This window comes from Colossoma macropomum, unplaced genomic scaffold, assembly GCF_904425465.1.
Source record: "Colossoma macropomum unplaced genomic scaffold, Colossoma_macropomum, whole genome shotgun sequence".
Taxonomy (NCBI): domain Eukaryota; kingdom Metazoa; phylum Chordata; class Actinopteri; order Characiformes; family Serrasalmidae; genus Colossoma; species Colossoma macropomum.
Window position 1 is genome coordinate 42,242,047 of NW_023494795.1, and position 17,321 is coordinate 42,259,367.

The window sequence follows — 17,321 nt, forward strand, 5'->3', positions numbered from 1 at the left end:
ATAGCCGCTTTTCTCACATCTCTAGCAGGAAACTTTTCCACAAAAGTAGAACAGTTTCTTGTAAAACGTCTCACAACATTGGATTCTTTACGAGGCTGAAGTCGCTTCTCATTCGACCAGCTTTTTGTTTAAATTTCCTCGTTCTACCCTAAATGGTGCCTGAGGCGCCAGAATGTAACTACTGACGTCAAATTTTGGAATGAGCGTAAATGAAAAAAAACAAGACTCAGCCTGGACTAATGTTTTTGAACAATACAGGTCAGCCAATCAGAAGAGAGGTCATTTACATAAATTCCTGTTTAATTTTGAAAAATGGTCATATAAAAAATGAATTTAAATTTAAATTCAATAAAGCGTTTTTTAATGGTTATGGTGTACTTTTTGTACCTTCAGCAGCAAGCAGGGTGTTCTTGACGAACATCTCCAGCTCTTCTGCTCTTTTTCGGCTCCTCTCAGCGTCGGCATCCGTCTGTTCTCCATCTGCTGACACTTTTGTGGCCTGTAGAGTGAAGAGAAAACGGAAAATCCACTGGATTATTCACTTGTTATAATTTAATTTGAATTAAACATGTATTCGTGTTAAACAGCTTAATCAGAAATGTACTTAATGATGCTGGTGAACTCTACAGCTTGTACACCCACATAGGACATGTGTGTAAGAAAGGTAAACCATATGGTTCCCCCAGACCTCTACGGCACAGAGCATATCTAAGTAACAGAACTCTGGAGGTGTTGTGGTGAAGACTGGGTCACAGTAGATCACAGTTATGGTTGTATTTACCGTATTTTATTTATAGAGCACCTTTCATGCACGTAGAAGCTCAAAGTGCTTTACAGTGTGGTCATAAGTATAGTGGAAAAAATGTGCTATTATCAAATGTAACATCACGAGCAGGAAATTTTTCAACCTGATTCTGCTGTTGGAGTGAATATAAACAATTTATATAGTCAAACCAAGTCAATATGATTCAACTGTTTGTGTGCTGCTTTCTACAAAAAATACTGCCCCAATGCAGAAGGTCTAGAAGTGTGGGTGCAGCACCCTAATGAGCAAAACTCCCCAAGAGCATGAGGAAGAACCACAGAGGAACCAAGACTCAAAAGGATAAATTCTCAAAGAACATGAGGAAGAACCAGTGAGACAGACCAAGACGCAGAGGCAGAAACTCCCTAAGAACATGAGGAAGAACCACTGTGAAGAAGCAAGACTCAGAAAAAGAAACTCTCTAAGAGAATGAAGGAGAACTGAGGAACCAAGACTCAGAAGGAGAACATCTCTAAGAGCATGAGGAAGAACCACTGAGGAACCAAGACTCAGATGAAGAAAATCTAAAAAAATGTAGATGAACTGAGAGGAACCAAGACTCAAAAGGAGAAACTCTCTAAGAGAATGAAAAAGAACCGGTGAATCAAGATTCAGGAAGAGAAAATCTCTAAGAACATGAGGAAGAACCTCTGAAAGGGACCAAGACTCAAAAGGGGAATCTCCCTAAGAGCAGGAGAAAGAACCCCTGAGGGACCAAAACTCAGACAAAGAAACTCTCCAAGAAAATGAAGAAGAACTGAAAGGAACCAAGACTGAGAAGAAGAACCCCCTAAGAACATGAGGATAAACCACTGAGGAACAAAGACTCAGATGAAGAAACTCTAAAAAAAATGAAGATGAACTGAGAGGAACCGAAACTCATAAGGAGAAAATCTCTAAGAACATGAGGAAGAACCTCAGAGAGGAACCCAGACTCTTTAAGAGAATGAAGAAGAACCGAGGAACCATGACTCAGATGGAGAAAATCTCTAAGAACATGAGGAAGAACCTCTGAAAGGGAGCAAGACTCAGAAGAAGAACCCCCTAAGAACATGAGGAATCACCACAGAGAGGAATCAAAATTTTAAACATTTTAAACTGAGACGCTCTGTTTTTCCATCATCTTAAAGCCCACGTCTCCTTAAAGGTAAACTTTCTCAGCTGTCCACATTTCAGTTGAACTCTCTGAATTACGAAGGTCATCTCAGCTGTAGTGATGCACACTTCAGTACGCCTTCAGCACTGGAACTGAGCGGCTATCATCAGGACAAAAAGGAGTCCTGGACACAAACCGCCGCCTCTTACCGGAGAAGCTCAAATCAAGGTAATTTTGACATTTTCTTCTGTGTTTGTTCCTTTCAGTAAAACCCCACCAAGGCCAGAGTCTCACAGAGAACTTACACAACAGATGGCACAGAGTTTTACCAGAGGAGGCCGTCCATGAAGAGCATAAAAAGGAACGACACAGGTATTGAAGGCCGGTACGACATCTGAGCTGCATTTCATAACTGTGAAAAGGCAGCTGGTGGACAAGGTCAGTTCATAACTTTAACCTGAGAAGTTAACGAGTCACTTAATTCTTTTGGTAACACTTTCTATGAATGTCACCTTTGTAAGTATCTAAAAACACATTCATAACATGTTATAATGCATTCATAAGGCATTATAAACATGGCTATAAATATTTCTAAAAATGCATTATACATTATAGCCATGTTTATTATGCATTATAAATTGTTAACATAATACATTATAAGTACTGATCATAACAAATTATAAGAGCTCATAAGTGGTATTTGTCTGCTCTAAGTAAAGTGAAGCGTACTGTACTAAAGCCTCCTCCAGTGTTCAGAGTGAGGCTTCAAGTTGAAGTATTTACTGAAGGATTTACTGAAACACTAAAACATTCACAGTAAAGCACATTACAGGCTTCAAATGTCAGAGTTTAAACTAGAGCTGCCATCAGTGTTTTACCCAATGTGGGAAAGGTAATGTACACCACCGTTAGCTTGGTATTTGTCTTTACTTTACGCTGTCCAAGCTGGGACTGACTTCTTTGGCACTGACATTATAACATGTTATTAACACTATTTATAATGCATTACATTAACAATCCATAATGTATAATAAACATGGCTATAAAGTGTAATTCAGTGTAATTCTTTTTTATAAATATTTATAACCATGTTTATAATGCCTTATGAATACATTATAACATGTTATAAATGTGTTTATAGATGCTTACAAAGGTGACATTCATAGAAAGTGTTACCCTTTTTTTTTCTGCTTATGCAAAAGTTTGGTCTGTCTTAGCATTTAAAAGATCAGACACAGAGACAGCGACGTAAGGTTAAAAATAAAAACGAATCAAGTTCTACATATTAATGATGCAAAAAATAAAGTTAAAATGTTTAAATTGTTTGTGTAAAAATTTCTCCTGGTGTTACTATAAAAGATGGCATTGATAGAGACCTAAACATAGAGGCGGACCTTATTTTTGAGCCTGTGTGTTTGATGTTAAAGATGTACAAAGATAAAAGATGTACGTAAAAAGATGTACGACGTCAACTCGACGCCTCTGACTTTTAAACGATTATTTCAGGCTTTACAGGGCGACTCGCAGCGGCACCCACTGACCATGTTAGCATCTTCTTTCCTTCCGCTGGATCAATAATGCTACTTCTTTCAATTTTAACTAAAAAAATACATTATGCAGGCATGATTTGGGGCCTAATTTCTGGTTGGTGGTCCTCAACAGGTCTGTTAAGAGTATCTCTGAAATGTGTGTGTATAAAAACAGTGTGTTCATGTGTGTTTATCACAAACCCTGTTCAGTAATTCGTCCATCTCAGTGACCAGGCTGCCCAGGTTGCTATCAGCGAGCTGCAACAGTCTCTCTGGCGCCCTCTGTGGTGAAAGCATGTGCTGCAAGGAGGGAGAGAGAGAGGAAAAGAGAATAAGGGGAGGTTCTCACTGTATTTTACTGAAGGCTGAAAAACGTGAGGTGCACTGCACGGCCTTTGTTTTTTTCTTGGTGTGTTCACACTGCGTATTTTGCATGGTGCTTTTGGCTGCACATTTTCCTGTTGCTAAGCAACAACAGGTGGGAGGATCTGTTAAAGGGCCTATATTGTGAATTTGCCCTGCGGTCATAATTTTTCCTCATAATTTATTTCATGGTAATTTTCCAACCTCTCTCTATCACTCAGAATTAAACAGGCTGTTTTCATTACCGTGCCTGTAAGACTGACATATGTAAATGAGCACTGTTTTGATTGGCTGCTCTGTACTGCACCTCATTCAACAAGCAGTCTGGGCTGAAACACCCCTTATAACATAAACAGTGTATCTCTCTTTAAAAGGAGCAGAAAATTAGCACCTCGGTGACAAACAGTGTGTACAGTGTGAACCCCTTAAAGTGAAAGTTTGCTCAACAACCCAACTCCCAACACAAATATAGTCAATCAGCCGAGACGTGTTTGGTGCTTGAAGTTTGCTTCTTTAGTTTTAGCACTAGACCTACGAGGCTAATGTAGCTAACAAGTAATTAAGGCTTATGTTAGCATTTGGCATGGTGCTAAATTCATGCATCAGTCATCAATTGCCTTAAACCTGTACTGAGTTGTTTAGTATCTCTAATATTTGATTATATGGTTTTGGAGCCCATGTGATTCACAGTTATCTATAAACATGGACTAAATGGGTCATTGAAGCTCATTTGAGCCCCAGTATTTGCCCTGTTTATTAGAAAAACCCTGGTTTATTTGGTTAAATTGGCTATTTTAAGCTCATTCGAGTCCCAGTATTTGCCAAGTTCATTAGAAAAACCCTAATTCAGGCTTGAAGAAGATGTGCATAAACTTTGGTTACTAGTCAGCTACATTAGCCTCGTAGTTCCACTTTAAAAGTAAAGAAGTAAACTTCAAACACCAAACATCTCTTGGCTGAGTGTCTACGTTTGGGGTAAAGTGTGTGTGTGGGTGAGAAAGTCGCGAAGGTGAGAAAGTCTCTGGTCGAAGCTTATAAAGGTAGATTACAGTGCCACTGTCTTTGCTTCCAGGCTTTTTTTGTCTATGATAGTTTTGGATTGCACAGCAAATTCTCACTTTGAAGACAGTTTCTCAAAGGAAACGCATTTTATACGCTTAGCACAGAAACACGCAGCCACCCTGAGGTCAGGTTCTCAAAGGAGGGAGAGGAAAGCAGAACATTTATACTGTAACAGACGACATGGACGCATACACACACTCACATACACACACACTTAAATCTAACTTTATACTGCAAACTCAGACACACACAGTACAGTGCAGAGTCAGAGACCACCTTTCATTTATCAATTTCCAGTCGGGACAACTATTAAATACAAGTTAGTCATTTTCAGTGTCAGGAAAAAAGCAGAAAATTAAATGTAACATTTAAACCTAAATCTAATATAATAAGTCTTAGAATCCCAAGCACTCTGGCGTGGTCAGTTGTTTCGGCCAATTCTTACATTTTTACTGCATATATTATGTCACTAAAATAAGGAATTACCAGTAACAACACACTTGCTGCTAAAACAAATAGTTCTATACAATTTTCATGGTTACCTAAGACTTTTGCACAGTACTGTATGAGTATGAGTATGAGTATAGTACTACACCTACATTTACACTTAGCCTCAGTATCCAAAAAGGTAATTTGTGGTGAAAACAACACAAGTGAGGACCAGAAAAATGTCCTAAAATTGTCCTATCATTGTGGGGACATAGGGTCCTCACAAGTATAACAAGACAAGATCATACACACACACACACACTTACCTTGAGTTCCTCGGTCATGTTCTCGAAGCGGTAGAGCACTTTGTAAGGTGGAGGCAGCGGCAGAGTGAGATTGGCGCTGCTGATCAAACGCAGCAGTTTATCCATATCTCTAATTAGGAGACCAGCGCAGTCATCATCACACGCTGTAACACACACACACACACACACACACACACAAGTTATGATAGGACACGTTTTAATTACCCCGTTGTGATAAGCTCACAATGTATGTGCATGTTTGTACTCTTTTACTGTCTTTGTAGGGACCCAAAGTCCCCACATTGGTAGGAAAAAGTCACAGTCCTGACAAAGTGGGGACATTTGATTGTATTAGCCATATTTTCATTCCATAACACATAAATCAATGGACACCCCCTCCAAAAAAATAAAATAAAATACATAGCAAACATGTCAGCATGTGTTCATAAGTACTGTATCACTTTGTGAGGACAAAATGGACCAAGTGGGGACATTTTGCCATAGTGCTGCAATGCAGTCTTATTTAGGTACCTTAACACACAAATCAGTGGAAGCCCCCACCAGAAAGACAGCTAGCATGTCTGATTCCGTTTAACCTGTTGTAATCTCACTATGGGGACCAATGGTCCACATCATAATAGGAACACTTTCTTACAAAGTGGGGACATTTTGCTGCAATTAAGCCACATTTACATACTATGACACATAGACCAGTGGACCCCCCCATCCGGGAAATGCACAAGTGTGAGCATGTATGTCAACAGTTTAGCTTTTTTTAATTAATTTAGCAGTATTTAGATGCCATAAAACAGATCAGTAGATAAACTCAAGTGTGAAGTGTATTTGTGTGTGTATTAATCACTTTGTGGGGACCTAATCGAGCCCAGTCTATTAGAAACATGAATATGAAGTGGTTATGGGGACACCATGGTCTGTGAGGAAAAACTGTTTGTTTTTTCCCCAAAAACTGCAGTTTTTATTAGAAAAAGTAAAAGCGACCAAAGCTGATCTTTTGTTTGCTGATGTTAAAGTTTGCAAAACCAGTGAAAAACTAGGATAACATTCAAAACCAAAAAATGTTTATTAAAGGTAATTGTTTCAAAAATGTTTTTGGACACCTGAGGTTAAGATCAGGGTGAGGTTTAGTGTTAAAAAGTAAAACTGGAAAATTCTTATTACAAGTCGTCGCTGTGCAAAGAAAAACATCTCTAATTTTTGTGATTTTTACTTTTACATCATTTGAGCACGGCAGTTCTTTACGTTGTGTGAAAATCTCATGATGAATGGACCAATAGAAATGCTCCAAAGCTGTTTAGAATAAAATCGCTTTCCATTAACTTACATTAAAGGATAGACACTGGAAGATGAATTCGAGTGCGTGAACAACTTACATTTTAAACAAGCTCTGCTTTAACGGCTTCGTTTTCCGTCATTTTTGTTCTGCTGTTTTGTTTTAATTTGTGTTGTTTGTGCGCAGAGAACTGTGGGTAACCAAAGGCCTGGATAGAAACATCAGTTGCGTCCTTGAAATCACTCAGAACGTAGACTGCATTTCTAGGCTGTATACAAAGGGAGCTTCACTTTGGAACGGACTGCTATGACGTATGCAGCCTAGGCTTTGGAACGCAGGTACAGATAATCGTGACTACTAGTTTGTGAATCATTTCAACTCATTCACTGTCCTCATCCACCTTAAAGAACCTGCTTTATTTCCAGTGGCAGACGGTAACGAAGTAAATGTAAGTCGTTGCTGTACTTAAGTAGTTTTTCGTGTATCTGTACTTTACTGAAGTTTTTCCATTTTGGGCGACTTTTTACTTTCACTCCACTACATTTCAAAGTCTAATATCTCACTTTTTACTCCACTACATAATGCGAAATCTGTTGTTCCGTCTATTCAACATAAATGATGAACTAACCTAACTTTGTGTAAATAGACCACAATATAGAAATATGTACTCATATGCAGTTGTGACTGACGTGTCTTTATTCTGAATTTATACAAACACATTTCATTTTATAGTAAATTAGTTTAGGCTAGTTTATGTTTATGAACAGAGACCTACAGATGCAGTTTAGTAAAGGAAACTCATTTGTGAATCTGAGTTTAAAGTTTTTATTGAACTTAAATTTGTAACTAAGTTGCAAATAAATCTTAAACTGAAACTTTACTTGTTTGTAAAAAGTGATTTCAGAGCCACTCAGTTCTACCTGATGGAAACTGTTTGCCTTCAGTGTTTTGTGCTTATGATAATTTTAATAGACATCAGCGTCACTAATTAATGACATTCTATTAAAATACTGGTTTACCAAGAGTGACACTGAGTATTTTCACCTAAACTGAGTTAATGAAGCGAGTCTTGTTATAAAAATGATAATAGGACATTAAAGTCATAATTAATCTTTTAGTACTTTTACTTTCGATACTTAAGTACATTTGAGGGTAAATACTTTTGTACTTTTACTCAAGTGGAGGTCTAAAGGGAGGAACTTCTACTTTTACTGGAGTAATATTTTACCCTGGGTGTCTCTACTTTAACTCAAGTACGTGATTTGTGTACTTCGTCCACCTCTGATCATTTCTAACAAACAAATTACTTATAAATTTGTACAAAAAGCAATCAGGAAAAAAGGGTCGCACAGTCTGTTAAGCTGCTAATGTGCATTTTATGTAATGCATTCTCATTTTTTATGAATATGAATAAATCTATGAATAAACCGTGTACAGGGCAGTGAAACTTATGATGTGTGATGGTTCTGAAGCTCTAGCCCGAATGTGATGCCTGATAAGGTTCCTTTTGGGTTAGGCAGTGACTGGTTAGGCCGCCTCCTGAATGGAACGCCCCACACGTGTGTGAGGAAGTGGAGGTTAGGCTGAACATGAAAAGACGGCCGTGTTAACACGCAGTGAGAGGGAAGAGCCTGGGGTGAGAGAGGGATGCTGTAAACCAGCGTCACCTCTCTCTCTCCTCTCTCCTCACTCTGTTTGCTCGGTTACGCTCGTCCAATTTCCCTCCTTCATTTCCGTTCACTCGCTCCGAGCAATCGCTCCGGGCAAAACTGCACCTCAGGGCAAACACACACACACACACACACACACACTCGTCCCCCCGGAGCCCCTCAGACACACACAATACAACATAACAGCACTTGCTTTTCCCTCTGTCCCCTCACTCACTCCTTTCATCTTTCATTCCCTCCTTCTTTCAGTGTCATTCCGTTTCCTTCGCTGTCTCTCTTTTCCTTTCCATTTCTCCACCTTTCTTTCTCCCTTTCTCTTTCTGACTCCTTTCTCTCTCCTTCTCACCATCTTTTTTTCTTATTCCCTTGATATTTCTCTCTCTCTCTCTCTCTCTCTTGCCCTGCCTCCTCTCTATCTCTATCCTTTTCTCTTTCTCTTTTTCTTTTATCTCATTCGCTCCTTCTTTTCTTTCTGTCTCTTTCTTATTTCTTTGAACTCTTTCTTTCTGTCTCACTCTTTCTCTCTCTATCTGTCTCTCTGTCACTCACTCTTTTGCACTGCTCACTCTCATCATATTTTTTTCTCATTTCCCTCTTGCTCCCTCTTTTCCTTCTCTCTTTTTGTCTTATTTCTTTGACTTCTTTTTTTCTCTCTCTTTCTCTCTCTCTCTCTTTCTGTCTTCCTCTCTACCTCTGTACCTCTCTCTCTTTCTGTCTTCCTCTCTGCCTCTCTCCCTCTCTGTATCTCCCTCTCTCTCTCTTTCTTCTCTCTCTCTCTCTCTCTCTCTCTGTATCTCTCTCCCTCTCTCTCTGTCTGTATCTCCCACCCCCTCTCTCTCTCTCTCTCTCTCTCTCTCTCTCTCTCTCTCTCTGATTAGAGTGAGTGGTGGAGTGTCGGAGGGGAAAGACTTTCTGAAGCGTGAAATTCAGAACAGAGTGTAACGCCTTCAGGCCGACTATTATGAGTGTTTGACATGCCACGAGCTACGGAGGGAATGAGAAAAAGAGAAAAGGAGCAGAAAAAAAAGAGTAGAGGAAAGAGAGAGTCAGCAGCGACAAGCTGACTGTTTGTTCTGCGCTGACGAGAATTTGTACCCAATTTCACCGTGTGCACTATTAGAGCTTTGTGAAGGAAATTCAAAGAGCTTTAGATTAGCTTCTCCAGCTATACGTCCTTTTTACTTTAAGCAAAGAATAAAGAATAAACACAAAAACAGCCACTTCCAGTCAGAGTCAGAGTGAAGCTCGCAGACTCGAGTACTTTATCTGAGGAGTTCGGCCCTGGAGTGTTTAACAAGGCACTGTAATATTAAAACGAACCTCCAATGAAAACAGGTGGGTTTTAGCAGGTCAGTGGAAACGGCAGCACATTTACACCTGGCCACTTTATCGGAAACCCCTCCCCTGTACTCCACCATGCTGGTGTACAGTTACAGAATGTAGCTCATCTCTTAAAGCTGCAATTTATGCGATTTTTACTGGACATCTGTGTATCGTGTTGCAGAGACATCTACTGAATTTAGCATGCCAGCCAGCTAGCACTGGCCTTTAGTACCAACAAAGGTTCAAATCAACAAAAGAAGTACTATTCAGCTTCACAGAATGTCATAGTTCAGATTTCTTTACAGTGGTGGTGATAGGAACCAGGCGTCGCCATGACTACAACACAAATATAGACATTTTATTTACTATCAAAACCACCAGTGAACCTACACGAGTCTTCTGAGTTTATATGGAATGTTGATGATGGAAAATAGTGGAAAATCTGATTGGGGAATGTTTTGTCTTACAATGCCTTGCCTGTACTTTTCTGCTATAATTTATTTTTTTTTAATTGAATTTAATTTAAAATTTTACAAAAATGTTTTACCATCATACAATTCTGTTTAACAGCAATAAGGAAAAGTTCAATTCCTGAAGAAAATGTGAAATGCAGCTTAAGCAACGTCCAGATTGTTGCTATGGTGTTGTTGGGTGGTTATATGGTATCCTGGATGGTTGCTAGGGTTTTGTTGGGTGATTATATGGTATCCTGGGTGGTTGCTAGGGTTTTGTTGAGTGGTTATATGGTATCGCAGGTGGTTGCTAGGGTATTGCTTGGTCGTTGTATGGTATCTTGGGTGGTTGCTATGGTGTTGTTGGGTGGTTTTATGGTATCCCAGGTGGTTGCTACGGTTTTGTTGGGTGGTTATATGGTATCCCGAGGTGGTTGCTAGGGTGTTGCTTGGTGGTTGTATGGTATCCCGGGTGGTTGCTAAGGTGTTACTGGGTGGTTATATCGTATCCTGGGTGGTTGCTAGGGTTTTTTTGTGGTGGTTATATGGTATCTTGGGTGGTTGCTTTGATATCCTGGGTGGTTGCTATGGTGTTGTTGGGTGGTTATATGTTATCCCGGGTGGTTGCTACGGTTTTGTTGGGTGGTTATATGATATCCCTTGTAGTTGCTTGGGGTTTGCTAGGTGGTTGCTATGGTATGAGAAGTGGTTGCTAGGTGGTCCAAAGCAATTGCGATGGTATCCCATGAGAATGCTAGTGTACTGGTGTCATGGTGACAAGAGGGATGCACAAGCTTACGCCCACAATGTTCCACCATTCATTCCTTTTGTGGGGGAAAAAGTCATCATTTAATGATTGTATAAAAACCATACATCTGATCAAAATAGCTGCAAACAAGCACACCATGCTGGTGTGTGCCGTGAGCTGTGCATCATGTGGAAGGAGCTTTTCTTGCTTGCGTCGATTTAAAACCTATATGAGAAACAATACGAGTCAGGAGAGACTGTCTGACACTGCAGTGCTGAATACTGAACAGGCCATTCGTGTGGACTTGGAAAAAACAGTCATTGAATTTGATGCCATGCCTGGTGGGCGCCATCTTGCACTTCACCAAGGTGAGACATCATTTACTGTAATAAATATAGGTTATTTATTAAATATAGGTTTTTTTCTTCAGAGAAATGTTCGTTATTTTATATTTAGGTTATTTTATTTTACTGTTGACTAAGATGGCGTCTGACGTATGTCTCAAAAGTCCCCCATGCCTGTAGTGTATAATGGTGTATAATGACACACTGAGTGTTTCAAAGTGAAGCAAAGAGCTGAATGCATGTGTGGCTACAGAACAATGAGCCATGATGAAATGGGCTGAAATTTACCAAATACAAGACTCTTTCACTCCCACACGTTTACATGAAGACATAACACTCCACAGCTGTTAGTATGAGGCACCACCCAGGACCCCTTAATCCATCTTAACCCACTAACGTCCACATCTGAACTTTTAGTCCATGAGTTCTCTGAGCAAATCTATTGAGAATTTTCAGATTGGTCAAACAGTGAGATTATAGTTCTTAAATTCAGTCTTTTGGTCACATGACTACTAATTTTGAACAAAACAATGATCTGACTGTGAATAAAATAGGTCCTAGGTTTTCCTAGGTCAGGGGTCACAACCCAACTGTTCAGAAGAGCCATTTTGTCCTTTCAACAACAATAAACCACTTTGACAGCCACAAATATTTAATGTCCATTTTACCATCTTGGCTGTAAATACGTCTCAGTATGTGCTGATGTGCTGGTATAGACTAAAAATATGGATTGAAAGCTGTTTTTCTGTTGTAAAATCACTGTAATGTGCGCCTTATTGCTTTAAAATGTACTAGTATAGACTAGTATAGACTAAAAAATATGGATTGAAAGCCGTTTTTCTGTTGTAAAATCTTTAAGCTTTAAGCTTCAGCTCAGCTAGAGCTGCTTTTCTCACATCTCCAGCAGGAAACTTTTCCTCAAAAGTAGAACAGTTTCTTGTAAAACGTCTCTCAACGTTTGACTTTTTTACGAGGCTGAAGTCGCTTCTCATTCTCCAGCTACTTTTTTCACTTACAGCTTAGAATTGTCCTGTTCCACCTTAAATGGTGCCTGAGGTGCCAGAATGTAACTGCTGCACCATTTAAGGTGGAATGGGAGAATTCGAACAATGGACTATGCTTGTTTTGGGCATTTTTCCTCAACATACCTTTCAGATGTTGGACATGAATGGGTTAAAGCAGCGATGATGCTCCCTCACCTGAAGCTGCACTGCTGTTACATACAGCAGGTCACTTAAAAGAGCACCACATGCATGACGTGGACAAAAAAGACCAGCGAAATGATCTCTGCCACAGCACACACCAGGAGAGGTCATTAAACGATGAAAGCTGTTTCAGGTTTGTATGTTAAACAGCACAATTCACATGCGGGTCACTTACAATTAAAGCAGCTCTTTAATTCACATAACTGACTCAACACGAGATTAGCACTCGAGAAGGTAAGATGGCATCTAAAGTATGAATGAAATGTGTTCTGATGAGTAGATACAGCACTGGGCAAAGGTTTTAGGCACCAGAGACAATTATGTAAATATTAATTTAAAGCCATTAAGTAAAAGTTATTGTAATCCTTTTCATCATCAAGAAAAAAATATATACATATTTAAAAAATTACACCTTAACATCTAACATCTAAATCTAATCTCAGCTGTGTGAGTCAGTGAGTCACTCTCCACCTTTATTCCAGCTTCCATTCTTTTCAGGAGCCTCACTTTCGGTTCCTCAAAGAATCTGCAGACACACCTCCAAAGTTCAGTCTGAGAAGCTGGTTGATCATTTTCTGAAGTAATCAAACTCATTCAGTGGTGTTGAGGTCTGGACTCTGGGGTGGTCAGTCTATTGTTCAGCTTCTTTGTTTGATGTGTCCGTCTCCTTTTCTCAGTGAGGTTCTTCTTGATCAGCTACACATCCTTTCAGACCCACAGCGCTGAGTCGTCTTCTCACAGTGGAAGGATGGACAGAAACACCTGTGGATGTTTTCAGATCTGAAGCAGCTTGATTTTCTCCTCTCTCTCAGAGATGAAAGCTTTAAGTGCTGTTTATCTGATGGGGGCAGTTTTAGGGTCGACCAGCTCTTCCAGGTGGTTGTTAGGAGTCACATTTTCTCTGTAGCTTTCAATCATTTTGTTTAACTTACTTAAAATAACTTGTACTTAATGGCTGTCTTTGATGTCTCTGACTTTTGTATAGTACTGTATATATATATATATATATATATATATATATATATATATATATATGAGATATATATATTTCTGTGGGGGTTTGATGTTTAAACAGTTAGTCCTGTTATTGAACTCCATACATACACACGATGCCTGCAGGTCCACACACATGCCTCTCCATGCAGTGGTCACACTTCAGTCCAGTCGCTCCCGGTCTGCACTGACACTGCCCCGTGCGTGTGTCACACGGGACTGGCCACGCGCCGACCGCATCACACTTACACTCCTCGCATCGTCCGCCCACCACCTGCGGGTCGCCATGGAAACCAGCCGCACACCTGCAACAGTGGTAGTTTATTGAACAATTAGTTTAATGGAGTTTCTGGCTGACCATCTCAGATTTCACCAGTCTCAAAAAAGTGCTTTTTTATTTTTTCTGCATCGTTTAGCTGTGTGAATTTCATGACGAATGAACTTATAGACAGGTGACTATATGGTCACTGGTCTACAGCAGTTAGTCCAGTCTAACTGGACTACATTTCTGTATGGAAGAGTTGCTTATTGTCATTATTAATAGCAAATTCAAACAATGTATTTATTAATGTTTTAAAGCAATAAGGCGCACATTACAGTGATTTTACAACAGAAAAACAGCTTTCAATCCATTAACACCCCTGACACTGATCATAATCAGATTTCTGCTGTTATCTGACTATTCACTTGGTCATCTAAACAGCACACTCAGATTTCTTAGATGGGAGTAAGGTCTAGAAATCCGATTAAGAAATCTGATAAAGAGGCTGGATTTTAGCTGAGTAGTCAGATTTCTCAGTGCATGTAGACTCTTACTCTGATTTCTTTCGGATTTCTCAGTCTGCGTTTCTCAGTCTGGTTACCCAAGTGTGTGTAAACATGTCAATTGGATTACTGCCAAAATCTGACTTTTGCAGTTATCAGATTATTAAGAGCATGTTAACGCACTCACTGTTAGCAAAAAGGGTTTTAAATAGTTATTTTTCAAAAAGGTGCTATATTAAAACAAAAATGTAAACAAGTAAAGAACCACTGATGTGAGTGTCCATGGTTGTGTATATAAGCATTGCCTTTGCTGAAGAACCCTTGAGGAACCATTTTTAAGGGAGTACTCATTATAAGTGGTCTTATTGCTTTAAAAATCCAGCAGCGTTAGTTTGATGGTTTCGTACCTTTCGCAGTATTTTCCCTCGTAACCTTCAGGACAGGCAGTACAGCGATAATCACTGAAGCCCTCCGCCACACAGGTGGGACTGAAACTGAGAGAGAGAATAAGATCATAAACAACTGTACGAATATTTATTTATAAAAATTCACTCTCGACACATTTACACTTTTCTTTTTAACGTGGTTCTGTAATTGATTTAGTGTTTTTTTTTATTTTAACCAAACAACTGTGGCTCAAACAGAGTGGGAAGTGTTTAAGGTAAGAATGTTTTGCATATCGTCGCTGTCATAAAGAAAACGTATCTCCATTTTTTGTTGATTTTTTTTTCTTCATCATTTCAACACACCAGCCGTCCTTTACGTTGTAATTTCATGATGAATGGACCAATAGAAACGCTCCCAAATCACTTGCAATAAAACCTCTTTAAATTAACTTACACTGAGAGATAAGAGGGTTTTTGCCTTCTCCTGTAAAGATACTATTTTGGAGATACTTGTTTTTCTTTAGACAGCAACGATTATTAATATTGAATAACAGTTAAATGACACAGTCCTGATATAAAAAATCCTTAAAACTGATAATGAGTATAAAACACTGATCATATGGTGGGCCGGGGGGTATGAGTAGCACGTCCCCCTTAAAGCTGAAATGGAACCTACAGCTCTGCTTGACACAGCCATACAATAACGCTGCCTTAAATGAGAGAGAGAGAGAGAGAGAGAGAGAGAGATGTGGTGTGTACAGACTTGTTCTCTGGGTTGGTCATTGGGCAGGCGCAGGGTTTACAGTCGTCTGGAGACCCTCGTATGACTCCGTAGAACCCAGGAGAACATCTCTCACACTTCTCCCCCTCTGTGTGGTGCTGACAGTTCTACACAGAGAGAAAAGATACAGCAAAAATCCATCATTATATAATAATAATAATAATAATAATAATAATAATAATATAACATAGAACTTGTCATTTTAGATACAATATAAACAACAAGCAAAATTATGGTCACTTAATAACACAGTAATAACACAACAGAGAGAGAGAGAGAGAGAGAGAGAGAGAGAGAGACTGATGTAGAAAAAGAAAAAGAGAGCAATACAGGCCTATAGAAAGAGAGAAAGAGAGAGAGAGAGAGAGAGAGAGAGATCGAGAGAGAGAGAGAGACTGATGTAGAAAAAGAGAGCAAGACGGACAAAAAGAGACAGACTCAAAGGAAAAAGAGAAACAGAGAGGGAGAGAAAAGAAAGATATAGAGAGAGCAAGAGAGAAAGAGAGACTGATGTAGAAAAATGAAAAAGGGAGCAAGACACAAAAAGAGACAGACTCAAAAGAAAGAGAGAGAGAAAGGGAAAGAAGAGAAAGCGAGGGACAGAACGAGAGAGAAAGAGAGACTGATGTAGAAAAAAGAGAGAGACTCAAAGGAGAGAGAAAGAGAGAGGGTGAGAAGAGAAAGAGGGAGAGAGAGAGAGAGCGAGCGAGAGAGATGGAGTGTGTGTTATGGTGTGGGTAATTCTGGGCGTTGGTGTTCTGTGTCACTCAAAGACTTTCATTAACTTTCGGCGTACCTCGATTAACCAAATTAGCCGCCGCCGCGCTCTCGCTCTCCGCTTTCAATTAGAAAAACCCCATAAAATGCAAATGATATTGTTATTAGCGCTCATGCTAATGAAGGTTTAGGCTGGCTGCTCTCTCTGAGCTCAGAGTTTCAGGAGGAGGAAAACTCGGAGCGCTAGTGACAGACGTGTGGATTTGGTCTGATGATAAGGGTGCATCACTGACCTGGAGCAGGAGGAAACAGCGCCCTGCTACTCAGAAGAAGGTAAAACACTGCCTGGCCACTTTATCAGAAACCCCTCCGCCTTGCTTGTGTACAGTTACAGACCACAGCTCATCTGGCGATGTACAGTTCATGCTGTCCTTCCTTTAGTCCTTCACAGAGACACTCTTGGCCAGATTAAGTCTGGTACACTTATGCGACACACACTACAATGCCAGTGTCACTGCTGTGCTGAAAACAGACCACTACCCCGACAATATCTGGACAACAGTGTTCCTGTGGTTCCTATAATGAATGAGGAAGAGGGGGGGCTGATAAACTGCAGCAGCAGAAGGACTACAGTCGTGTGGGTGTTTCTAATAATGTGGCCAGCTGGTGGAAGCAGAAGGTGTGTTTCTAATAAAGTGGCCAGTGAGTGAAAGCACCAAGTGGGTGTTTCTGATAAAGTGGCCAGTGAGTGGAAGCACAAGGTGGGTGTTTCTAATAAAGTGGCCAGTGAGTGAAAGCACAAGGTGGGTGTTTCTAATAAAGTGGCCAGTTTCTGGAAGTACAAGGTAGGTGTTTCTAATAAAGTGGCCAGTTGAGTGGAAGCACAAGGGAGGTGTTTCTAATAAAGTGTCCAGTTACTGAAAGCACAAGGTGGGTGTTTCTAATAAAGTGGCCAGTTACTGAAAGCATAGGGTAGGTGTTTCTAATAAAGTGGCCAGTTACTGAAAGCACAGGGTAGGTGTTTCTAATAAAATGGCCAGTTACTGAAAGCACAGGA

General features: G+C 39.9%; 1 protein-coding gene across 1 annotated transcript in view; it reads right to left on the bottom strand.

Annotated features, from left to right (window-relative positions):
- The window catches only part of lama2 (laminin, alpha 2), a 253,651-nt gene that overhangs the window by 56,699 nt on the left and 179,631 nt on the right, over positions 1 to 17,321 (bottom strand). Inside the window, exons 31-36 of the mRNA XM_036582814.1 lie at positions 15,530 to 15,654; positions 14,788 to 14,874; positions 13,727 to 13,920; positions 5,611 to 5,753; positions 3,632 to 3,730; positions 388 to 499 (exon numbers count right to left, since the gene is read on the bottom strand). Of these exons, the coding sequence (XP_036438707.1) occupies positions 388 to 499; positions 3,632 to 3,730; positions 5,611 to 5,753; positions 13,727 to 13,920; positions 14,788 to 14,874; positions 15,530 to 15,654 (760 nt within the window). The remainder of the gene's footprint in view (positions 1 to 387; positions 500 to 3,631; positions 3,731 to 5,610; positions 5,754 to 13,726; positions 13,921 to 14,787; positions 14,875 to 15,529; positions 15,655 to 17,321) is intronic.